This window comes from Mytilus galloprovincialis, chromosome 5 (assembly GCF_965363235.1).
Source record: "Mytilus galloprovincialis chromosome 5, xbMytGall1.hap1.1, whole genome shotgun sequence".
NCBI lineage: Eukaryota > Metazoa > Mollusca > Bivalvia > Mytilida > Mytilidae > Mytilus > Mytilus galloprovincialis.
The window spans coordinates 42,871,577-42,898,259 of NC_134842.1; the positions used below are offsets into that span (position 1 = coordinate 42,871,577).

General features: G+C 32.1%; 1 protein-coding gene across 1 annotated transcript; it reads right to left on the reverse strand.

Annotated features, from left to right (window-relative positions):
* Nucleotides 1-424: 424 nt before the first annotated feature.
* LOC143075852 (beta-glucuronidase-like) lies at nt 425-26,683 on the reverse strand. Its single transcript, XM_076251431.1, has 12 exons — nt 26,488-26,683; nt 20,656-20,832; nt 19,462-19,631; nt 16,987-17,129; nt 16,009-16,208; nt 11,189-11,335; nt 10,018-10,193; nt 7,134-7,283; nt 5,581-5,668; nt 4,683-4,859; nt 2,070-2,205; nt 425-939 (listed from the first exon to the last, which is right to left on the reverse strand). Exons 1-12 carry the CDS (start codon nt 26,545-26,547, stop codon nt 812-814), a joined length of 1,752 nt encoding a protein of 583 aa, XP_076107546.1. The 5' UTR covers nt 26,548-26,683; the 3' UTR covers nt 425-811.

Genomic DNA, 26,683 nt, shown 5'->3' on the forward strand with positions numbered 1-26,683 from the left:
CTTCTTCTTTTGTTGTCTTGTTAATGAAAACAATGCTATAACCTTTTAATAAATCTCATTTCATTGTATAATTAGTGTAAGCTTTCCTTAATTAAATAATACGATAAGCATCCCACGTGAGTCTTTAAAAAAAAATGATAATAAGCATTAAGCAAATAAACTGCTATGGTCCTCAGATTTTGTGACATTAACAATTTATGAGTACAACTTTCTGACTACATCTATCTATTAATCAACAAATATGACATTTTCAAACTGATTATTAAAATCTTCTCTCTTCGTATCCTTTAACCTCATTTGAAAATAACAAAAAAAAAACATTGTGGTGCTTATTTGATAACTATGTGATTAGGTCAAAACTGGAAAAAAATCCTGTGGCAATTTTTCTTGGGGTTGCATAAAAAAGTTTGAAAATTCTTTGTAATTATTCAATCTTTAATGTTAAAAAAACATATTGCACTAAAGAGAAATTTGTCAAGGTTTACTTGGATAAAGTCATTATCAAATCATACCATTTAATAATTTCTTTGTTTTTTCAATCAGTAAATTTTTGTTTTTTTTATTAAAATTGTAAACTCTAAATTACAAAATTATAGTGATATAAATATGGTATGAGGTGGAGATGATTTTACAGTAAAATTGGAATGTATGAAATAAAGAAATCCTTAAAAAAATAGAACCCTGAAGCATGTATAATAAATCATTTGTGTTTTTTATATTGATTTTAATTTAAGTATAGCATTTTGTTTTAGTTCACATATATCTATATACTAGTATATTTATATATGATTGTCAAATGTTTATCCCTTTATTAGTTCTGGTACTTCTGAGTTTCATTAATCATTTTCATATATCTCTCTCTAACAGTAAAGGCGGCCATTTTAGGTTGTCTGTGTCTTGTAAATAGTCCTTTGTTACAACCATATGCCCAATTAGTTTCTGTAACATAAAAAGTGTGTTAATACATTAGGAAATGACATGGACTATACAGATCAATAATAGTGCAAGAAAATAGTTTTGTTAGAATACAAAAATGTGTTGAGAAATTGTCTTGCAAATAATAATCTTAATTCATGTGTAGCAATAATGAGCTTCAAAGAAGTGTTTTTCCAGCTCTCTTGTCTGTTTCAACAAAAAATAACTTACAACTAAGATTGATCTTAACCAATGAACAATTCAGTATACTTATGGTCAATAAAAGTCGTAATTATTTATAAAACTGACTCATGACCTCATCATTCATGTAATTACATCAGAAAATTAGGAATGTATCAAATCAACAAAATGATGTATTTTTGTGAAATTCTGTTACTTGAACTAAACTGCAATAACATTAACAGTACCAATTTTCCTGCACCAGATGCGCATTTCGACAATACATGTCTCTTCAGTGATGCCCGTGGCCAAAATATTGAAATCCAAAGCTTATATAAAAAATGAAGAGCTATAATCCAAAAGGTCCAAAAAGTATAGCCAAATCCATGAAAGGAATCAGGGCTTTGCATGAGGGAGATACATTCCTTAATTTATAATAATTTCTAACATTTTGTAACAGCAAATTTTAATAACACAAAAAATCTGTATTTTCATGCCAGTACCAAAGTAGTGGTTCACTCCTTCTATTCAAGTTTATTTTGTAAGTTATAACCTAATGAAAGATCTATTTTCAAATTAAATTGTGGACCTGGTCAAATGCTCTAGAGGATCCAGTAAATTTATATGAATTGTTAGAATATCCTGATTACAAGCATATTTATAAAAGTAAGAATCTTCAGGCAGCTCTCAGCTGCTTAGTCAATATTTCTTTTTCTAATATTTGAGGTTAAAACCATTTTCTAATATTTGAGTTTAAAATCTAATAGATTTTGTATTTCTTATGTATGATTTTATAATACATTGATTTGAAATACTACCACGGAGTTGTATAACCACCTTGACTACCCATGATGGTCATGCAAAGTCAGTATTCATCTTTAAATTCAGACAATGACTATTTGTTTCTATAATTTGTCTTTACATATATATATACTCAACATGCTCAAAGTGTACCAGACAAATTAATTACTTACTTTGATCAATGAGGAAATCAGCAAAGTTCCAGATCATTTCTCCAGCTAGATACTCTTTTCTTAAGGTATCATATACTTGATGATACTGAATGAGTAAGTCTTTCTGATACTCCTCTGAGAAGGTAAATGACGGACTCTATGGACAAATAAAAATATAAACTTTATATATGTAGGACTCGGAACCGCGATGGTACTCCGAACAGCGATGGTCACGCTGAAGTGCGATGGTCTACGCTGAAGTGCAATGGTTAACATGCTGAAGTGCGATGGTGACAGTGTGACGTTAACGTGTTGATATCTACGCTGAAGTGCGATGGTAGTAACGCTGTAGTGCGATGGCCAACCTAAGACTTTGAGTAAAAGTAAAATGCAATAAAATAACACCATTAAGATTTGACAAAAGTAGCTGCTTGCCTCTTATTTGGAAGATGTTTTAACTTCTGTTAAGATCAAACCAAAGACTTTAATTTTTATTTTAATCTAATTTTCCAAGTCTCTAATTCTCCTTTTAGCACGCAAGAGTATGGAATAAGGTGTTCAAGAGAGAAATAAAAAAAAAGATTCAGCATTTAGGTCTTTATAATAGTACTAAGAAGTGTCCATCTCATTTACTTATATATTATGATAAAACTTAGTAATTGCTCACAACAATTCTTCATCAATTTATATATACCTGATGTCAGAACAGTATCCACGAAGTAAAATACCGACAAGTAAATCTATGCTTGACTAATAGCGAGGCAATTATTTCACGAAAAACAAAGATGAGGATGATAAATCGGGAAGTAGGGTTTAGTCAGGTTAATTTCTGTCTGACATGTTGTAGACTGAAACCATAAAAAAAATGACTAGAGCGACCGTGTTCCTTCAAAACCAAAAAAATGATCTTCGGAATAAAACTACATTATATAAACTTGATATAGCAAAAACATTGAAACATTGCTAATACTAGCATTTTTTTTTATTTGATTAAATTGCCCACATAAAATCATGTGACTCTTACGTAAAGATAAGTTAAGATTAATATTTAGATTAGTATACTGCATTTATCGTACAAAAAGTCTGCGGCATAATTCAGAATACTGGTTAGCCCATTTGCTGATCAAGTTCAGTTTCAGTCGCTTTGCTGCCTAAAATGTTTAAACAATTTTTGTAACCTCAACATGTAATGCTTAAAACTGTTCGTTTCCTTCTTATTTCCTTACTTTCCTTTGTTTGCATGAAACCTTCATCTACAAAACCCTATTCCCCTGCCTGCGAATCCATGTTGTATTTTGAAAACGTCACATTATTCAAACGTCATACACAAAACTATCGTACTTCGGCGTGGACCATCGCACTTCAGCGAGACCATCGAACTTCAGCGTCCCCATCGCACTTCCGAGTCCTACATATATATTAATGCTAAAAATTGTATCTCACTAGGCCCATCTCACCATCTACATGTCTTGTGTACTAGTATTTGTCTGTTTGTCTTTTTATTTTTTAGCTACATTGCTTTGTTACAGTGAAACCTGTTTAAACTGAACCTCTTCAGGACTTATGATTTTGTCTGGTTTTATCAGGTTCACAACACACATAATTTGATATGACGGTGCTTACGAACATGTTTGGTTTAGACAGGTTTTCAGGTAATGCAGGTTTCAGTTTAGTCAGGTTTCACTGTAGTTTATTTTCAATCTAAAATTTTGACTGTCCTTCTTGTATCTTTTTTGATATGGTTTTATTCATGTAGTTTCAATAAAAATGTTGTCTGCTTACCTCTATTATTTATATAATTTTAATGCATATTTTGTAAAAGCTATTTTTTTTAATTGATAATTTTTCATAGTTTTTTAAAAGTAAAAGGTGCCAATGCATGCAATGTTAGATGTATAAACAATCTAGAGAGAACCATTTCCCACTGAAATTTTCAATTGATTAAATCTCAAAAACAAAGACACAGTCCTATCATTTTTTACTGCTTTAAAAGTTTGCTATTTTGAAACAGAGGAGCAAACATTCAGCAGTACAGAAGTAAGATTATTGGCTTAAAGTTTAAAGTACTGGTGCTTTCCCTGTTCTGTGTGAGCCAAGGCTGTGTTGAAGACTGTACTTTGACCTATAATGGTTAACTTTAACAAATTGTGACTTGGATTAGTGAGTTTTCTCATTGGAACTCATACCACATCTTCTTATATCTATGAAACAAACTGGAACAGCATACACCATTGGTATCAGAAAATAACTGCTATAAACACAAAACGTGCTATTTTTTTTTCATAAAACTAGTATGTATTGATAGCGAATAAATTGAGGAATCAAAAAAGCAAAAATATTATAGGGGTTAATGTGCTTGTTTTCGAGATATTAGCCATTGGAATATTGGCGGGGAAATGTTCCCTCTTGATTTTTCATAGCTTTATCATTGACCAGTTGAATACTATTAAAAAATAAATACAATTTTATAAGACTTTTACAAATGACTCATAATTATACATGTAAAAGATCTATAAAAAGAAAAAAAGGGTTCATGGGGATTTTTTTTAAGGCATTCAAATGGATAAAACCAGAGGATTCAGAAAATCAAAACATGACAAGCAGACATCCTTAAACAAGAAGAATCAAACCTACTGTGTGTAATCCTGTTAGAGTTTCTGCTCCATATTCTGAGACCATTACAGGTTTATTGTAGTGCTTAAAAAGACCTCCCAAAGTTGGTGGTACCTGGTATGGAATTGTCTGCAGGTAACCAGTATCTTGGTACCACCCAAAATAGATGTTTACCATAATAATATCAACTATGTTCATCTATAAAAAACAAAACACAACTGTGATCTGTCATTCTCTGCCAACAAATCTCATAATCTTAAAACTTAACTTTATACAGAATGTGTCAAGGTTTTTCAATTGTCTAATCTGAAATGTTCTTTTTTTATGCATCAAACTCACAAGTGTTCAAATCAATCCACAAGGAATGATTGTAACTCTTTTGACATGTTTAATGTCTGTATGTTTCAATATGAGTTATAACTCAAGATAGCCTTGTTCATGTCTTGCATGACTAACACTTCCTTATATTTTTGCTCATAATTATCGGTGATATTTTGAAACTCATCTGAAAATTATAAATATTACCAAACCATGTATACTCTTTGTACTTATAAAGATTGCTAACAAGATAAATGCATAATGCATCAGGAAATTTTTGTTTTCAAAATATGCATATTTTCTTCTATTGGTTAATAAATGTATTTACACTTTTGGTATATAGCTGTCTCCCAATGACCTTAGACCTTCCAAAGGTAAATTATTGGAAAAGAAATATCAAAATGATCTGTTAGTCATTTAACACTTATTAACCAAAACAGATCTAGATCCATATCTATAAAGAGGACAAAAACCACCCTGACAACTGTTGGTTTTTAGTGGACAACAGTTACACTATGTGACTCAGCCACTGAATAGTTGAAGAAAAAATGTATTTTCAATTTAATTTGCATAAATATATATATTATTAAAATATACTAACTGCATGATCAGTTAATGGGTTACTGTTACTTGAAGCAAAGGTTACCAGTCTAGATGGATCCAGAGTCTTTGTCAAATTATATACCTGTCTAAGAAGTAAAAGGGTGTAATTACCAAGAGTTCCATAATTGTTAAAACATTTAAAAAATGATTTTAAAATGACATGCTGCTTTCACTTTGTTAATAACAGCCCAATAACTTCTTGATATATTTTGATGTACTAAGGTGAAATTAAAAAAATCAATAATTTAAAGATGATACTTTAAGTCAAAGTAGGGGAGGGGGAGGGGGAGGGGTTGTCCAACTATACGTCCCCATTCAAATATGCATTGATCATCCAAAAAAACAGAGGGGTTTCAACCCAAGGAACCCCCCTGGATCCACCACTGTGCTGTATTTAAATAGAAATCAAACTAAAACTGTAGAGCTTCTAATCCATTGGAAAAATGTATAAAATTGAAATAAAATAAAGTTCTGTGAAACTGCATGTATGATTTTGATGCATTAACGCCAGATCAAACCACTCTGTCAAACAAATTAAAACTGTCAAACTGAAGGTTATTCAATTGCAATTCTCATCAAGTCGAGTTAATAATCAATAGTTAAAAACCTTGCAATAATTTCTGAAATTACAATACAATTGCATTTAAATTCAGTTAAAAGAGATTGCTTCTTTACCTTTAAGGTGGTACCTAACACTACAGGGACATAACTCTGTAAAATCAGCAGAACGTTTTAATGATGTTGTGTTGTTAAGGGAATATTAAGCTCCTCAATGATCAAAATAAGTGTTTGTCAAACTGCTATATAACCAGTGTAATTTTTCTGATTAAACGGTTGGTTCAAATTTTTAGAATTTTTTATATTTTTGTCAAAGGGTCAAAGTAAATACTTTGTCAAATTTTTTGTCAAAGGGTCAAAGTAAATACTTTGTCAAAATTATAAGAAAATTAAACCAACCAAATTAATTTTAGTTAAGGTGTTGGGTACCACCTTAATGATAGATCATGATACTGAGCATAGGTAAAAGCTGTGATTGTAAACCATGTCATATGAACAAAAACAAATGATTATGCCAATTATCGACACAGCAACCCAAAAACATGTAAATCTAAAGACTCAAAAAATAGGCAGCAGCTAAAAAATATGTGAAGCTCTAGATCTAAATAGTCAAGGAAGAAAGTATAGTTGTAAATAGATTCAACCAAGACAATCATATTTATATAAATAATTAAATTAAAATTTCTCAAAGGAAACTAGTAAGCTTCCTGTCTTCAGACAGGCATATGATCATATCTTTGATAAACATGATAAATAATGAGCATTTATATTATTTTTAGAATATTAATCGTTATGCATTTCATAGCATAGGTAAAGTGAAACCACAAATTTAAATGTTGAATAAAAAAACAACTATTCTATAGGCTTTAATGCATACTTTAAAAAAAATAACAAAACCAAAAATATAAATTAAAGAAAACTAAATGTTTCCTCAATCCACAAAATTGGTATACATTTAAATAAATTAATCCACATTTACTATTTTATACTCACTGGAAGTAAGGACCAGATATACTTAATCTAGAATTAGGTTCATTAGCTAGAGACCATGCTATAACAGCAGGCCTGTTCTTATCTCTGGATACTAGCTCCCTCATGGCTTGAAGGTGTAAGGTCAAGGTCTTGTTGCCATAATTACCTTCACTATAACAAAAGATACATAACATAGATATAGGAAGATGTGGTGTGAGTGCCAATGAGTAAACCATTATAAGTCAATGTACGGCCTTGAACTAAGTTTTTATAAATTAGAATCCAAAACTTTGATTTGAACATCCATATAACACTGCAATATCAAATTTAGTTCAGAATACAATACAAAAGATCTGACTGTGTGTACTGCCAGTATTATAAGTGATAATGTTAAAACATTGCAAAGAAAAAGTTTCATATAATTCTTAATGTCATCGCTGTAGCATTAAAATGTAATTATAACATGAATTGAATACTTTCTTTTGTTGTGAAAGCATTGCTGGTGCACTCATTTTCAGAATGAAGCTGTTATACCATAATTAAATTATAACTAGCTATAGAGGCTAACCCACCGCTTCAAAAATAGCCACTTTTCAGTAAAAATTATCATTAAAAGGTGAATAACTACTAAATGTGCACTGACAACTTCAGCTACTTGCAGATCTTTAATTCAGCTATAATTTTCATTTTCTCAAAGTTTCTATTTAATTTTTTTTTTAAAGTTTTCAAGATAAACCACAAAAAAGGCAAAACAATATAAAAGATTATCTATAAAGATCAATAACTCCCATAATAAGCAGACTTAAGGAAGTACCTAACACTACAGGGAGATCACTCTGTAAAATCAGCAGACGTTGTGTTCATAAGGGAATATCAAGCTTCTCAATGATCAAAATAGGTGTTTGTCAAACTGCTTATACCAGTGTAATTGTTCTGTTTATAAAAACGGTTGGTTCAAATTTTTTGAAATTTTTATACTTTTGTCATAGGGTCAAAGTAAATACTTTGTCTTTGTCAAAATTTTAAGAAAATTAAACAAGCCAAATTAATTTTAGTTAAAGCATTAGGTACCACCTTAAGATTTTGGTCATTACCACTTTCTTGATGATCATTTATTCTAGTCAAAATTTCTATTTTTCTAAGACAAATTTCAATAGCTCGACAATATCAGGCAATGTTTTTTTTCAAAGTTATTACTTATCATTTAAGGGCAATAACTCCTACAAAAAATTGTCTGACAATTTATAATAGTATTCTGAAAGAAATTTAAAAAACAAATGGGCCTGGTCTCTTTTTGTGCCATGTGGGTCCTTCATATCAACCACATGTTATTGTGCATGTAATGCTATTCATCATCTGAATAAGCAAAGTTATAGTGCACAAGTAACATCTGACAAGATTTGTGTGTGTAAAGATACATTAACTTGTTCATATAGATATAGGAAGATGTGGTATGAGTGCCAATGAGACAACTCTCCATCCAAGTTACAATGTATAAAAGTAAACCATTATAGGTCGAAGTACACCTTCCACACAGAGCCTTGGCTCACACCGAACAGGGCTTTCCATTGAAGCCGGTAGCCGGCGGAAATCCGCCGCTTACGGTGGCTTCAAGTGCCGGCTACTTCACTGACAAAAATATAAATTCAAAAGGAAAAAAATATCTTTTTCAAATGTTTACAGGTTGCCGAGAGACGTATTGTCGCAAAGTCGCGGTCACGATAAACAAGGATGAAAAGTCAGTGTTTACCTTGGCTATATATAGTTCACACGAATTCAGGTCACTGATTGGTTGTCTATTTAAAGTCAGAATGCATCGTTTCTTTTCAAAGATAACAAGAGAGACGTTCCGGTGGTCATTGAACGATAACAATAGAGACGTTCCGATGGTCATTAACTCGTTGGCTTTTTTGGCTTTTAAAACGTGAAGACAATCAGATAGGATGACAATCTTATGTTATGGAATATTATTAGTTAAATTAAAGAAAGTGTAGTAGATCATATTATTCAGAATCTGGAAAACAGAATCTTTTGAAGTTCTTTTTTCAAAGCCCACGTGGTGTTCAGACAATCAAGGTAAAAAACGAAAGTAGAATATAGTCGACTCGACCTCAAATAAATAACATTTCCTAATGATTTATGTATCCTACTTATTGAACAGTTTACAAAAAAAAGAGAAAGCCAGAGGATATATCAATTTTCTGTCAATGCTTGAGAAATAATTGTATGATTTAAATACGCGTAACAGTCTTTAGAGAGAAAAGGGGGGTCATTTGTTTACAAATGCACCTACTTATGCAAAATAAATCGATCAAGTTTTCTAACAAACCGGATGATTATTTAAATAAAACTACATTAAAAGTAAATAAATTTTAAGCATAAGGTAATGAAAATAAAAAACTAACATAAAAAAAAATGAAATTTCTTTGAGTTTTTTTTTTCTTTCTTTAATTTCATACATAAAAAATGGTCATTTGAAAGATGAAATTAGGGGCCAGGAGATTGCGAGAATGCAGGATTTTGTTCTATTTATGCCAGAGCTTCTGGGGGCCTTGAGCGGCCCCCAGCCCCTGCCGTAAGGCACCAAGCTTACAGCTTGGTGGGCGTCCGGCTTCGCCGAACGCATGTTACAGCCGCCTATAATTTTAATTGAGCCTTCTACTTCAATTTCAATGGAAAGCCCTGACCGAATAGCAAGCTATAAAGGGCCACAAAAATAACTAGTGTAAAACCATCAAGCGGGGAAAACCAAAGGTCTATATATATAAAAACGAGAAACCAGAAACACTTATCTTATGAACCACATATGGCAATTTAAATCTTACAACATCATTTGAGTTTTTTGTATAGTTGTCGCATTTGCAATTATACTACATCTCCTTATTTTTATACACTAACATCTTACTAGAGTAATCCTATAGCAGGTGATTCATCAATTACTACAACGCCTTGCTGATCAGCTTGGTCCATTATTTCCTCTGCATAGGGATAGTGGGATGTTCTAAAACAGTTCACACCTAACCATTTCAATATGTTAAAATCTTTAGCTACGCTGACCATATCCAAACCTTTACCTCTAAGCTGGAATAAAGAGTACTGTTTTAATGTGGACTAAGCCATATATATTATATACTCACAATACTGTAGATTGGTTTATTGTTGGTGGGTACCAATTTTAGTGGAATACAGAAAACTTGCATGTTCGTGGATACTTAATTTTGGGGTTTTGGTGAAATCAGCTTACAAGTCTATAGAAAATTTGCAATTTGCAATTCCTTGATGATTTAATTTTGCGGTTCACCTGTACCAACGAAATCCATGAAAATTGGTTTCCAACTAATATAAATGAATCCACAGTAACTAAAGCTTCTTCTGCCATTATCAAATATGAGGTCCTGGCCTATTAATGCTATCAAAAATGTTCATCCTTAGAGATCATTTCTGTTTGTTTGATCCATTTTGATAAAGATCTGTAGAAAATTCATCTGTACTGTCATGATCTAAAATATCTCATAATGAAATTGTTCTTTGATAAAAGTAGAAGTTATCATGTAACCAAATTTCTAAATCTCATAGTCAATGTTGACCTTTAAAAGATGACTATGCTTTGAAGGTTCCTTTTGGTTGTATAGATATTCACATACATCAATGGCATTGTCAATGGTTTTCTAATTCTACTAGATTTTAACTATGAATGCTGCACTAGCATGACTAAAAAAGTAACTGTGAAGGTAGTACATGGAAAGCTAATATATCTGTTCTTATAAAATATCACAATAGTTTTGTAAATACTGGTTTCTGTTTTTTCATTCAACCCCTGACAAAATGCCTGACAAAGACTATATGTATATATAATATGAATAATATGAATGTTATGACCTATGCACTATATTTTGTGTATCAAAAAAGGTAGTGTAAAAGTCTTGGAAGATTTAGATATCAAGTCGGTCCTATAAGGTTTTGATTGCATTTCATGCAATCTTAACCTAAAAATATTTTTATAATTGTAAATAGATGTAGTATGATTGTAAGTAAGGCAACTACACATTGTTTACATTTTCCTTGTATTTACTTACATCATAATCCTCATGTTTGGCCACACCATGACAATAAAATGGTTTGTTGTTAATCAGTAACTGTGTGTTAGTTTTGTTAACAGTCCTGAATCCAAATGGCTGTCTATATATATCTGTTGATGCACTTGTAGAGTCTTTCACTGTAACCTGTTAATAAATAGGTACATTTTGTATATGAATATTTGGTATGAGTGTCCATGTCACAACTTGTAACTTAAAAGTAAATGCATGCATATATTATCCATTAATATAAATTTAATTTTGGTGGGTTTCTTTTAATCTATTTTATATAATTATCTATTAAAGCATTACCTACATTTTCGTATTGAAAAAACCTTGCATGACCATGGTCAGGTATAAAGGAATAAGCTTAAGATTCAAAAATATATTGCATATTTCATCAAAGTCTGATTTATGCAAGTCATTGCTAAATTCAAAGCTATCTTAAACACAGGGTAATTTCAAATTTGACAAATTGTATGTCATGTAATATGTACCTTTCTACTAATGACTACAGTGTGTATTATCTTTTTACACACATAAAGTTATTTACCAATACCAATTGAAAAGTTGTCATTTTTGTTCTTAAGGGAGAAGAACCAGGAACTCCAATAAATGGTCCTGTAAAATGTATCTTTAAACTCCAACTATATGAGTAAATTTAATGTACATGTATAATTCTTAAAATTAAATAAAAAAAAATATATGAAAATATTTCATGTCCAGTTTTTTTTTAGGAAAATGTGTCTGTTGGGCAAGGCGTCTTGTAACTGTCAATTTTCCAGCAAAATTGTCATAAATTATGCCACAAATCAGATTTGAACAAAATGTCATCAACAGTTATGACTTCACAAATACATCACTAATAACGTAACAGACCAATATGTTTTTGTGGGGGCTCAAGGTATAAATCCCTTTTTTTAAAATGAACTTGATCATATATTTAATAGAAAAATAAATAAAAACCAGATGCTCCGCAGGGCACAGCATTATACGACCGCAGAGGTCGAACCCTGAACGGTGGAGGCAAGTATGGACACAACTGAGTTTAGAGGTAATAAGCATTATATGCACATTTCATTTAATTTAGTTGAGACAAACTTAAGTTAAGGTGGTATGGGAGTCTAAAATAAAAATGATAGAATTTGTTAATACTTGCCAAAACGTAGTATCTATTGATATATGTTCAAAAATATAACTAGAGGCTCTAAAGAGCCTGTGTTGCTCACCTTGGTCTATGTGCATATTAAACAAAGGACACAAATGGATTCATGACAAAATTGTATTTTGGTGATGGTGATGTGTTTGAAGTTCTTACTTTACTGAACTTTCTTGCTTCTTACAATTAAATCTATATTGAACTTTGCCCATTAGTAACAGAGAAAAATATTTGGTAAAAATTTACATAAATTTACCAAATTAATGAAAATTGTTAAAAATTGACTATAAAGGGCAATAACTCCTTAAGGGGTCAATTGACCATTTAGGTCATGTTGACTTATTTGTAGATCTTACTTTGATGAACATTATCGCTGTTTACAGTTTATCGCTATCTATAATAGTATTCAAGATAATAACCAAAAACAGCAAAATTTCTTTAAAAATTACCAATTGGAGGGCAGCAACCCAACAACCGGTTGTCCAATTCATTTGAATATTTCAGGGCATATATATATTGACTTGATTAACAATTTAACTCCTTGTCAGATTTCCTCTAAATTATTTGGTTTCCGAGTTATAAGCAAAAAACTACACTTTACCCCTGTTCTATTTTTAGCCGTGGTGGCCATCTTGGTTGGATGGCCAGGTCATCGGACACATTTTTCAAACAAGGTACCTCAAAGATGATTGTGGCCAAGTTTGAATTAATTTGGCCCAGTAGTTTCAGAGGAGAAGATTTTTGTAAAAGATAACTAAGATTTACGAAAAATGGTTAAAAATTTACTATAAAGGGCAATAACTCCTAAAGGGGTCAACTGACCATTTCGGTCATGTTGACTTATTTGTAAATCTTACTTTGATGAACATTATTGCTGTTTACAGTTTATCTCTATCTATAATAATATTCAAGATAATAACCAAAAACAGCAAAATTTCCTCAAAATTACCAATTCAGGGACAGCAACCCAACAACGGGTTGACCGATTCATCTGAAAATTTCAAGGCAGATAGATCTTGACCTGATAAACATTTTTACCTCGTGTCAGATTTCCTCTAAATGCTTTGGTTTTTGAGTTATAAGCCAAAAACTGCATTTTACCCCTATGTTCTATTTTTAGCCCTGGCGGCCATCTTGGTTGGTTGACCGGGTCACGCCACACATTTTTTAAACTAGATTCCCCAAAGATGATTGTGGCCAAGTTTGGATTAATTTGGCCCAGTAGTTTCAGAGGAGAAGATTTTTGTAAAAGATTACTTAGATTTATGAAAAATGGTTAAAAATTGACTATAAAGGGCAATAACTCCTAAAGGGGTCAACTGACCATTTCGGTCATGTTGACTTATTTGTAAATCTAACTTTGCCGAAGATTATTGCTGTTTACAGTTTATCTCTATCTATAATAATATTCAAGATAATAACCAAAAACAGCAAAATTTCCTCAAAATTACCAATTCAGGGGCAGCAACCCAACAACGGGTTGACCGATTCATCTGAAAATTTCAGGGCAGATAGATCTTGACCTGATAATAGATCTTGACCTGATACACATTTTTACTCCTGTCAGATTTCCTCTAAATGCTTTGGTTTTTGAGTTATAAGCCAAAAACTGCATTTTACCCCTATGTTCTATTTTTAGCCGTGGCGGCCATCTTGGTTGGTTGACCGGGTCACGCCACACATTTTTTAAACTAGATACCCCAATGATGATTGTGGCCAAGTTTGGTTTCATTTGGCTTAGTAGTTTCAGAGGAGAAGATTTTTGTAAAAGTTAACGACGACGACGGACGACGGACGACGGACGACGGACGCCAAGTGATGAGAAAAGCTCACTTGGCCCTTCGGGCCAGGTGAGCTAATAAAAATGATAGGTCACCGCGCATTTTCTCAAGCTACAGGTTGTGACCAAATGACACAATTTGTATGGATTATACAGGAAAAAACACCATTTGGTGATTAGACACTAAACAAAATGATAGAATTGTAAAATAAATTAGGAAAAGATATAGCTTCAGACAATGCTTTGGGAATATATTACCTCCCCTTAAAATGCCCATTCAAAAACTTTTAAAAACAACCAAAAATAATCAATACTTGTAAAAATGTTAATAACTATAAGTTATATTCTTATAAATTGGTTCTTTTAAATGAAAATGCACATTAAATATCTGCATTCCTGTATCAAATTTTGCTAACTTGATAGAAAATGTGGACCTTAGATTCTCTGTTTTTTACAATCCAAGATGGCGGAAGACACCCATACCACCTTAAGAGAAAGGAAACAAAAAAAATCTTCAATTTTTCCACTTGTAAAGGGGCATAATCCTATAATGGTGTATGTAAGCACTGAATGGTAAAGATTGCTTTAATTTATCATTTGGTAGTAAAAGTGAATGTTGCATTGTATATGTATATAGCATTGATTTAAGTTGATTCAACTTCTATTCTGGAAAAAGAAAGATAACTCCAATTTTCAAAGACGATTTCATAAAACATTGGTTTTAGGTGATTCAATAACCATTCTGGACAAAGAAAGATAAATCCAATTTTTTGTCTTGAAACTACAAAAATGCTTGTTTTTGGCCCCTTTTTGGTCCTTTATTCCTAGACTGTTTGCCCCTTAACCCCATAAATATATACCAACCTTCTACTTATGGTATTAAACATTGTGGTACAATTTCAGAACAATTGAAATACTTATACACAACTTATTGTCCTGACAAAAGATAAATGCTTGTTTTGGGCCCCTTTTGGCCCCTAATTCCTAAACCATAGGGACCATAACCCCCAAAATCAATCCCAAGCTTCCTTTTGCAGTTATAAACATTGTATTAAAATTTTATTGATATCAATTTTCTTATACTAAAGTTATTATCCGGAAACCATCTGTCTTCGGACGACGCTGACGACGACGTGGTGATACCAATATCAATTACACCTTATGTAAGAATCCGGGGTTTTGATTGGTTGATAGGCAGTGTATTTTTCACCAATTTACTGTTATCAAATGAATATCGTTCATTTTTAACGCCGCCGGGGTATTTGCTAAAAGGATATGCCTTTTTTATCCTCTCTGCCGTGGTATTTGCCAAAAAATACTCTATCCGACTGGACGCTTGTAACGTCACGGTCAACAATGTGTTTTAGTATATTAACATTTGGTGTAATTAAACAGATATATATATCATGTTCTTGAGGGGTATTTGCTAAAAATACCAGTCTTGAGAATGAATTTCCCTCGCCTTACGGCTCGTGAAATTTTACATTCTCTCGACTGGTATTTTTCGCAAATACCCCTCCTTAACATGATATATCTGTTCAATATACAACTGCAAAAAATTTTGCTGTCGTATAAAAATGGGATCACCGTTCATTAAAGCTAATTTGAACAAACTTCTTTGTCCTTACTTCAATAAGACACGTAACTTACAAGTTTTTCAGAGAATAAAAATATATCTGATATTTAACATGTTCCAATAGCAACAATATAAGAAGAAACCTTTTGTAAAATGTTTGTCGCTGTCGCTCATGGTAAAATATTTAGCATGAAGGGCCATCCCGTGGTAAAATCAGTATAATTCAAGCCCCCATGAATTATTTCTTAATTGAGAAAGTAAATGTTCACAAAGAAACAACTCTATACATTTGGTAAGAAACTTACCTTTAATACATACATATAGGCAGCTCCAGTTTTTACCATTGAATATGGCCACCATAGCTTAACATTTGAAACAGTAGCTTGACCTTGGATACCTTCTCCCATGGCAACAGTGTTACTATCAGCATCAACAACTTCCACCTGAACTTTGACCTTTTCAGAGTTTGTTGTTATTGTCCAATAGACAGTACCAGTATTTGAACCTAAATTAGGGGAAAAAAACAATTTCAATTTGATACATTAAAAAAGGTGATAGATAACAACTTTTTGCATGGTTTCAATTGTGGTTTTAGATGGTTACCGATATATTTTGTTTTTGTGGTTTTCAATACCTCACTAAACTTAAACTCCTAAACACAGCATTTAAATGAGTATAAAATTGTTTTAACCACATATACATGTATGCTCATTCAAACAATAGTACACAGAATTAGATAAATACTCTTATGGCTATATAAGCTAGAGGAGCATTAGGTCTTCTTAGGCCTAAAATCCCCATAAATATTTTGAAAAGTTGGCAGGTATGAGGGAGGGTAGGAGAGGTCCTGATCCCGAAATCCCGAGCTTAAAAACACGAAATCCTGAAATCCCGGGCTTAAATTAAACGAAATCCTGAGGTCCCGAAATTCGAAAAAAGAATTCCTGGATCCCGAAAGTGTCAATCCCGAAATCCCGAGCTTAAAAACACCCGATCCCGGAGTCCCGATAAAGGTCCTATCCCCCCTCAGGTATGAAGCACCATAACCATAGATACATGTATGATGTAACTGAGGGAAAATAAAATAATCAGTTTTGTAGCAAATTTATTTACAAGTTTATTTAATAAAGCAGGAAAATATGAAGAGGTAAATCTGGTACAAGAGGTCATCTGCATACAGTCAGGGTAATACTCAAACAATCTTCTTTTTATTATATTGGAAGAGGTAATTGTTTTTAGGGGTTGAGTTATATCCCATTAAAAAAATGTAAATAATAACTTGCCTCCATTATTAGTGAAATCTGTTACAACACGAACATCAGATACATATACAAGTGGTGTTGTATACAGCCGAACCTGTCTGTCTATACCAGCATAGTTAAAAAATCCAAAGTTTAAGCTCTGAATGAAGAAATGTGGAGGATAACTACAAAATATAAAATTAATCATAATCATTTCGTATAGTTATTCTAATGTTAAAAAAGTGATATTCATGCCGATTCCTTTTTCAATAAAATAAACAAAATTATAAAGACAGTAATATATATATATAGAAATCAAAGCAGATTATCTGTTCGACTTAAAATCATATTAATTAATATGTGCTTGTATGACATTTTATATTACCATGATTACCTCCTATACATTTCTAGGAATATGATTGGTCAAAATTAAAGCAACCATGTGGAGACAATGTAAATTTCATAAGGGGCTTAACTAGGCATGGTTTATTTCAATACACATTTGGTAGTGGTGTTACGTCTATTTGTAAAAACAACACTGTGCTGAGGAAATATCTGAAAGGTTTTAACAGGGGAAGAAATTGATTATGAACGATTGAAAAAAAATTCATAAAAAAACATTTAAAGCTTAAACAAGTTGTTATTGTTGGCATTTGATTTTGTTTAGACAAATGGAAGTATGTTCTGAATATTTAAGATGGATCACTAGTCTCAGTGAATACCACATGTTCAGATAGTTGGTAAGATAAATTTGTTGCACAGTGTTCTAATGACCTTATAAGATATATATGGGGTTTAATTAGGTCACTTGCGCCTTATGTGAATAATAATATATGTCCATGTTTTAACTAAGACAATCTTGAGTGCACACATTGTTATGTCTCGCCTTCTTTACTAATCAATGATATTATGTTGATTGTCCTAAATATAAAGCTTTATTACAACTGTCACATAAACTTAAAATTAACCAAGAAAAATAAACATTGACCAATGAACCATGAAAATGAGGTCAAGGTCAGATGACACCTGGAAGGTAGACATGTACACCTTACAATCATTGCATACAACAAATTTAGTTGACCTATTGATTATAGTTTAAGAAAAACAGAATAAAACACAAAAACTTAACACTGAACAATGAACCGTGAAAATGAGGTCACATGCATGACTGAAATATAGATCATAAAATATTTCCATACACCAAATATAGTTATACTATTGCATATAGTATTAGAAAAAAAGACCAAAACTCAAAAACTTAACTTTGACCACTGAACCATGAAAATGAGGTCAAGGTCAGATGACACCTGGCAGATAGACATGTACACCTTACAATCATTCCATACACCAAACATAGTATACCTGTTGCATAGTCAGTATAAGAACAACAGACCAAAACACAAAAACTGAACTATAACCACTGAACCATGAAAATGAAGCCAAGGTCAGATGACACCTGCCGGATGGATATGTTCACCTTACAGTCCTTTTATACACTAAATATACCATACATATTGCCTATAGTATCTAAGGTATGGACTTGACTACCAAAACTTAACCTTGTTCACTGATCCATGAGATGAGGTTGAGGTCAAGTAAAAACTGTATGACAGATATGAGGACCTTGCAAGCTATGCACATACAAAATATAGTTATCCTATTACTTATAATAAGAGAGAATTTAACTTTACAAAAAGCTTTATTTTCAAGTAGTCACTGAACCATGAAAATAAGGTCAAGGACATTGGACATGAGACTGACGGAAACTTTTTAACATGGGGCATCTATGTACAAAGTATGAAGCATCCAGGTCTTCCACCTTCTAAAATATAAAGCTTTTAAGAAGCTAGCTCACGTCGCCACCGCTGCCGCTGCCGGATCACTATCCCTTTGTTAAGCTTTCTGCGACAAAAACTGCAGGCTCGACAAAAACTAGCCACAGTAATGATAAAAATAACAGATAGAGTTACCATGCGACAACTCACATGTTATTCTGTACCCCGGTACATCATATTACAAGTTTGATAAGTTGTAGACATGATGAAATGAGGTTTTGTTTGCTTTACATCTGATAGCAATTTTTTTAAAGCATATTCAGTACAAACATGGAAGACTATGAAACCTCAAATAATAATTTATATATTGAAGACATCAGGTGATGCAGACCTTCAGCATGTTTAGACTCAAGAATCAAGAAGATTTGAAACCTGATTAAATGACACCCAAAGAAACTCTTCCTATTGTTAGCAATAGCTACTGTGAAAAAGAAATACTGCATTTACTTTTACTTTAGAAAGTGAATATATGATCTTGTATACTTTCTACCATAGAAATGAAAAAAGTGGTATAACCAAAAAATTGTACTTGGTTTCAACAGCAGTACCAGTTCAAATTGTCCATGTACATGTATCTTTACACTTACCCTATATTATATAGATGCCTATTCAACATGGATCTCAGACAGAAAAGGTTTGGGTAGCCATTTTTCATTTAATAGTTAACCATTGGAATACTTACTTGCCATGTTTATACACTATTTCACCGGGTGGCAGTGTAGTGGGTGTTAATGTGTTATCAACAGCTACTGTTAAATAGTTCACTGTTCCAAACTTTGCTATGTCTTGTATCTCTGCCTCGAAAGGCAAATGTCCCATCTCATGTTCAACTAAAAACACAGAATTTATCCACTGAAAGTACAAAAAAGTATAGCTAAATGATTTTATTTCTTTTTCCCCTCTAAAGTTTTAATTTCATTCAAAGCTAGTGTACAATAACTACAATAAATATATAATACAATGAAATTTGATTCAATATTGATTTTGCTTATATTTGTCAACAATTTCTGACTCATTCCAATTAAAAAGAAACATCTTGTAACAAACTTTTCTTGATGGATTTCATTGTCACAGATACAATGAACTTGATGTCATGTACATGGAGTTACAAAAAGTGCTGATTCATCAAACAAGTTCATTTAGGGTGCAAACTTAGGTTGGTTTTACATGCTATTTATCTACAAAACTTACACATGTTACACATTACCAAAAATATATCAGTGTATGTTTTTAATTGTTTTTTTTTAATATATCATGTATATCTTTTTGATTAAGTTAAGACATTTTAATTGTTATTTTTTAGTGTATCTTTCAATGTTGTAATATATGAATATTGCATTACTGTTTCAGATCAGGTGACTGTAGGCGCCTGTTATCACGTTTAAAACAGCTGCATTTGTTTGCACCTGTCCTAAGTCAGGACCCTGTTGTTCAGTGGTAGTTCTTTGTTAATGAGGTTCATATTAAGTGTTTTCTCATTTCTATGTAGATTTGACCTTTGGTTTTCCTGTTTGAATTGTTTTACACTACTCATATTGGGGCCCTACTTTGACCTATAGTATATATATAGTTTCCTTTTCATAGTGCTGAAAAAAATAGGGTAGGTAATATCATTTTATTTTACAAACATACCTTAGCTGGTAATTACTTTATTAGGGAATCATTCTGCTTTAATAATGCTTGTTTCAAAAGGGCAAAATAAGTGTTAAATATATAGGGTAGGTAGAGTTAGAAGAAACACATGTATTAATAGTTTGGGCCTTAACATATTTTATTGCTGTAAACATGAGATCCAGTTTTAGTTATACATTGTAGAATACATGATATAGCTATATAGATGCGTAACTGAATTGCATATAAATATTTTTAAGCCTACCATTTTAGCATAATATCGTGCACTGTCTACTCTAACCACAACCCTCTGTCCTTTCCATGATAGAGGCAAAAAGAACTCCTTGTCATACCAAACCCATCCTGTGAAGTCTCGTAAAGATTTCTCTTGTGTCACATCATTATAACTTGATGGTACAGGCATTGGTATAACTGGTCCTGTCTGGAAAAAAAGATGCAATTTCTTTTGAAGATGATGTCTTTTTTGGGATATTTTATAGAGGTCATAATTTGGAATTAAAATTAGAAAGATCATATCATACATGTAGGGAACATGTGTACTAAGTTTCAAGTTGATGTAACTTTAACTTCATCAAAAACTACCTTGACCAAAAACTTTAACCTGAACTTCGCACTATCATTTTCTATATTCAGTGGACCATGAAATTGGGGTCAAAACTATAATTTGGCAGTAAAATTAGAAAGATAATATCATGGAGAACATGTTTACTAAGTTTCAAGTTGATTGGACTTCAACTTCTTCAAAAACTACCTTGACCAAAAACTTTAACCTGAAGCGGACGGACGAACTGACGCACAGACGGACGGACAAACAGACGGACGAACGGAGGCACAGACCAGAAAACATAATGCCCCTCTACTATCGTAGGTGGGGCATAAAAACTGCATTTTACCCCTATGTACTATTTTTAGCTGTGGCGGCCATCTTGATTTGATGGTCAGGTCACCGGACACATTTTTTTAAACTAGATACCCCAAAGATGATTGTGGCCATTAGTTTGGATTAATTTGGCACAGCAGTTTCAGAGGAGAAGATTTTTGTAAAAGATAACTAAGATTTACCAGTCAGGGGACTTAATTACTGAAATAAGTGATTTTTAAATCACTTATTTGGGTAGCAAATTTGAGGTTTTGTCACAAATTGGGATTTTGTAGTTTTTCAAAATTTTAAACACATAGGTTTAAATAATATCTTTTAATTAGTAAAATTAAAAAAAAATGAACTTTTTGCTTCTTTTAAGTAGCAAGTTTTATGCCTTTGATGCTATCATTTAGCTGAAAATTCAATTTTAATTGAAAAAATGCTGTAATAATCCCCTGCAAAATGGTGTCCTGAAAAAATCTTGTCTTTCAGGATATCCCAGGAAGTCCTGGGATATCCTGAAAAATCCCAGCACTGGTAATTTTATAAATCCTGAAATTTCAAGTGTCCCAGGAAGTCCCATGAAGTCCTGAAATCTGTTGTCCTGATATTTCAGGAATTTCCAAGACTTTAAATTTGTTTCAGGAATTTCAGGGATATTTCAGGACTTACAATATTTGATGAACACAAGTTTATCCTGATTTTTCAAGAACTCTTAGGACTTTAGATTATTAACAGGAATTACTGGGATATTTCAAGACTTTAAAGATATGGGTTTCTTTTCAAAACTTAGTCTTTTTTTGCAATTTGAATTCCACTTAAGTATATTTACAATTCCATTTAAAATTTAAGTTCCAAGAATTGTTTGTGCACAGTTCAACTTGTATATGATCATATTGATGAAAAATGTTAGAACACAATTTTGGAAAATGCAAAACTCACATATCACAAATCATGTCACATGTCCCAAGCCAAAATATGAGTAACAACATGAACAACGCAACATGATTTTTTTTAATTAAACATTATTTATTTTCAAAGCCCAATATTAAAGACATGATCATACAACCATAGATGTAATACCCAAGATAATAGATTAAATGTAAACAGGTTAAATTATATAATTGCAAGTATCTAAATGAACACACAAATAATTTGCATGCTTTAATTCTTTATCTTTGAAATGTGAGCCAGAGTGAAAGAAATGTATAAATGTGCCATCTGGTTAATACTTATTTTAGTGTAGACACTGGACAGGAAGTGTGAGGCCAAATACAGGGGATCACATATGGCTAAATTATACATGTTCTGCAATTACTATTATAACCTTTAACATTAAGATGGTAAATAAACAATAAATGGATATTTTTTTATTATAATATATATATATCAAATATTCAAGATAAATTAAATTTATTCAACCAGGGAACCTTTCAAAGAAAATAGAAATTTAACTCCTTAAATAACCCCTGACACAATTAGAATTTGAACTTGGACAACAAGCAAAGATGTCTAATATATCCTAAACACAAAGTGAATGCAGATAAATGAAATTAACTAAGTTCCAACAGTTCTATATTTTAACATTATATTAATAGTGCAGATGTTTTCTTCTGGTGACATGACTTTGATTTTAAGGAGCATTAATTTGATGATTTCATGCATTTTGGATAATATCTTTTGGTAAGTACAAATACATTAGATTCCACCATTTTGAATATGTGCATGTTACAATAAGAGTAAAGAAAACAGTTATAGAATGTTTACATAAGATTTTCTTTCATCACAATCATAAGGAATTAGCAATACATTGTTTTTACTTATAATGAAAAAAATATTTAAATTGTATAGGTATGCTTTTAATAATAATATAAAAACTTAAACATAGAACAGTGAGAAAACTCACATTAAGATATATACCACAAACAGTTTGCTGCAATATCTCTGAAATAAGTTGCTTAATTCATTAAGATACATACTTCTGAATACTAGTACATGTTTAATTTTACAAATTTTAAATTAATGATTGAGTAGGGGGAAAAAATGCTAAAAATAATTGTCAGGAGATATTTTAAAGTCTATGATATATGAATGAATCAAATGTCCTTAATGGCAGGGTACATTAATACACAAAATATATACATGTATGTACTCATTTAAATAAAGAAAAAAGCATGTTGACTTAAACAAATCTGACATACTAATGCATGAGATTTGGTATATAATTTTTTTTATCAAACTTTAGATCCAAAACTTTTGTTTTGTTTCAGATTTACTGTTAAAGACCAGCAGCTCTGAGTTATAAAAAAAAACTATAGTGAGGGCCAAGATACATTTATGTGACCAGCTTAAACTTAAGTCAAGACAAGACAGCTTTTTGGAACATTTGAGAGAATAGAAGATGATAACAATGAACAAAACAGTGACTGTACTATAGAAAATAAATTTGTTTTCAAGTAATTTGATTTTAAAAATGCCATCAAATGTGCTGTGAAGAAAAAAGTCGGAAGAATGATCGAATACTGTCTTTTCATAGATTAAAAGGATAAGAGTCCATGTTATCCCCATGGCTTTTTTTTGTTGATTTTTTGGTATGTCTTGAAATATCCCAGGACATCCCAGGAGTTCACAGGACAATATTAAAATAATTTACATGTAAACAAGTCCTGAAAAGTTTTTTAAACCTGGGACTTCTCAGGACAATCCTGGGATATTTCAGGTTTACTAGTCCTGAAAAGTCCTGAAACCCTGGGACTTCTCAGGACAATCCTTGGATATTTCAGGTTTACTAGTCCTGAAAAGTCTTGAAATGTCCCAATTGGTTCTATGCTTTTAGGATCAGGACTTCCTGGGATATCCCAGGAAGTCCTGTTCCAATACTCTCCCTAAAATTCCTGAAAAGTCTTGAAATTTCATTTCAGGAAGTCCTGGGATATCCCAAGAAAATATCTCAGGAAATCCCAGGAAGTTCTTGGGATATCCTAGGATATCCCAATAGATTCTTGCAAGGGATGGCTTTACATAATGAACTGATACTTTCTTGAAAGATTTTTCCCAGCAGTGCATGGGAGTATTTTTCCTGTGAAGTTCAAGGTTTCATCTTTCAGATTATGTAATAAAATTCTACTGTTCGCGATAAAAATTTCACTGTTCAGGGGTGTTGAAATTAGTGGGGGGTTATTAAAAGAATGATACTTTTAAAAGAAGTGATTTTTGGGAAGGAAATTGATGTCTGATACTTAAACAAGTGATTTTTATGTCATTATCCTAGATTCAGTACAAGGTCATCACCTGAAATGACCTGGTCATCCTAGACAACACAGATGTTGGTTCTGATAAGTTTAGCAACATAATTAGTACCTGGATCATTAGTATTCTATATTTAAAGCTACAATAAAATTAAATCACTTCTTCTAGTGATTAATTTGTACTACTTAAATAGGTGATTAGTAAAGAAAGACAACTCTAACTTCCAACCTTTATGGAAATAATGTTACTTGAATCAGTGATTTAGAAAATCACTTATTTAAGTAAGTCCTCTGACTGTTTACGAAAAATGGTTAAAAATTGACTATAAAGGGCAATAACTCCTAAAGGGATCAAATGACCATTTCTGTCATGTTGATTTATTTGTAAATCTTACTTTGCTGAACATTATTGCTGTTTACAGTTTATCTCTATCTATAATAATATTCAAGATAATAAAAATATAACCAAAAGCAGCAAAATTTCCTTAAAATTACCAATTCAGGGGCAGCAACCCAACAACAGGTTGTCTGATTCTTCTGAAAATTTCAGGGCAGATAAATCTTGACCTGATAAACAATTTTAACCCTGTCAGATTTCCTCTGCTTTGGTTTTTGAGTTATAAGCCAAAAACTGCATTTTACCCCTATGTACTATTTTTAGCTGTGGCGGCCATCTTGATTTGATAGTCGGGTCACCAGACACATTTTTTAAACTAGATACCCCAAAGATGATTGTGGCTATTAGTTTGGATTAATTTGGCACAGCAGTTTCAGAGGAGAAGATTTTTGTAAAAGATAACTAAGATTTACGGAAAATGGTTAAAAATTGACTATAAAGGGCAATAACTCCTAAAGGGGTCATCTGACCATTTCGGTCATGTTGATTTATTTGTAAATTTGACTTTGCTGAACATTATTCCTGTTTACAGTTTATCTCTATCTATAATAATATTCAAGACAATAACCAAAAACAGCAAAATTTCCTTACAATTACCAATTCAGGGGCAGCAACCCTACAACATATTGTCCGATTAATCTGAAAATTGCAGGGCAGATAGATCTTGACCTGATAAACAATTTAACCCTGTCAGATTTCCTCTAAATGCTTTGGTTTTTGAGTTATAAGCCAAAATCTGCATTTTACCCCCTATGTTCTATTTTTAGCCATGGCGGCCATCTTTGTTGGTTGGCCGGGTCACCCGACACATTTTTTAAACTAGATACCCCAATGATGATTGTGGCCAAGTTTGGCTTAATTTGGCCCAGTAGTTTCAGAGGAGATGATTTTTGTAAAAGTTAACAACAACGGACGACTAACGCAAAGTGATGGGAAAAGCTCACTTGGCCCTTTCGGGCCAGGTGAGCTAAAAAATCGACTGATTTTGTCACAACAGGTTATTCTTTTCCAAAATGATGCAAACAATACTTATTTGAGACCTCTGACAAATAACAATAATGATATTTTGACAAACATGACAAATGGCTGTAAAAGTTTAACCAATTTGACGTTAACAGTATATATATCCCAAAATGACCTTGAAGCAGTTAACTTTGCAAGCAAAAAGAGCTTTGCCATATTTATAGAAAATTTGTTTATTTTAGATTGATTCTTTTGGAAGGTAAAACTAGTATCAGTGAAATGGTACAAAAATGTGATATCAAATAAAAAAAACGTAAATACTTATTATAATAACTTTATTTGAAAAATCTTCACCACACTTGGTATCATTTCCAATTGTTACTAAGTATAGCAGCCAAATATGAAGTCACATAGGCATGCGCAGCATACGGGAAGTGAAAGTAGAATTAGGTCGAAAACGTAAGACGGTCGAAAACACAAGTACGAGATGATATATACTATATGACTATATCTTTGTCTTTTTTTTAGACAGTTCTGTGCAGACAATAATGAAAGCTGTGAATCAGCGTCAACTGAAACTGAATGTGATTATTTAATCTTATTTACCTTTTCAAGTCGTGACATATACCATTTATCGTCAAAGCCTTGAGTTCTGTTGACTGACATATCTGCTCTGAAATTCCATAATCCATTTAGCTCTTTGACTTCCCTTGTTTCTGATTCTCTTGGATAAAGAGTGGGAAAATAATCGCATCGAACTACATCAAAAAATATAAACAGTAATGTCAAACTAACAAATAGA

Coding starts and splice junctions, on each gene's coding strand:
- LOC143075852 (XM_076251431.1), bottom strand. CDS start 26,547: ATGTCAGTCAACAGAACTCAAGGCTTTGACGATAAATGGTATATGTCA. Junction 11,336..16,008: donor CCTATATGTATGTATTAAAG/GTAAGTTTCTTA, acceptor ATTTATTAACAG/GTTACAGTGAAAGACTCTAC. Junction 2,206..4,682: donor CTCTAACAGGATTACACACA/GTAGGTTTGATT, acceptor ATTTGTCCATAG/AGTCCGTCATTTACCTTCTC.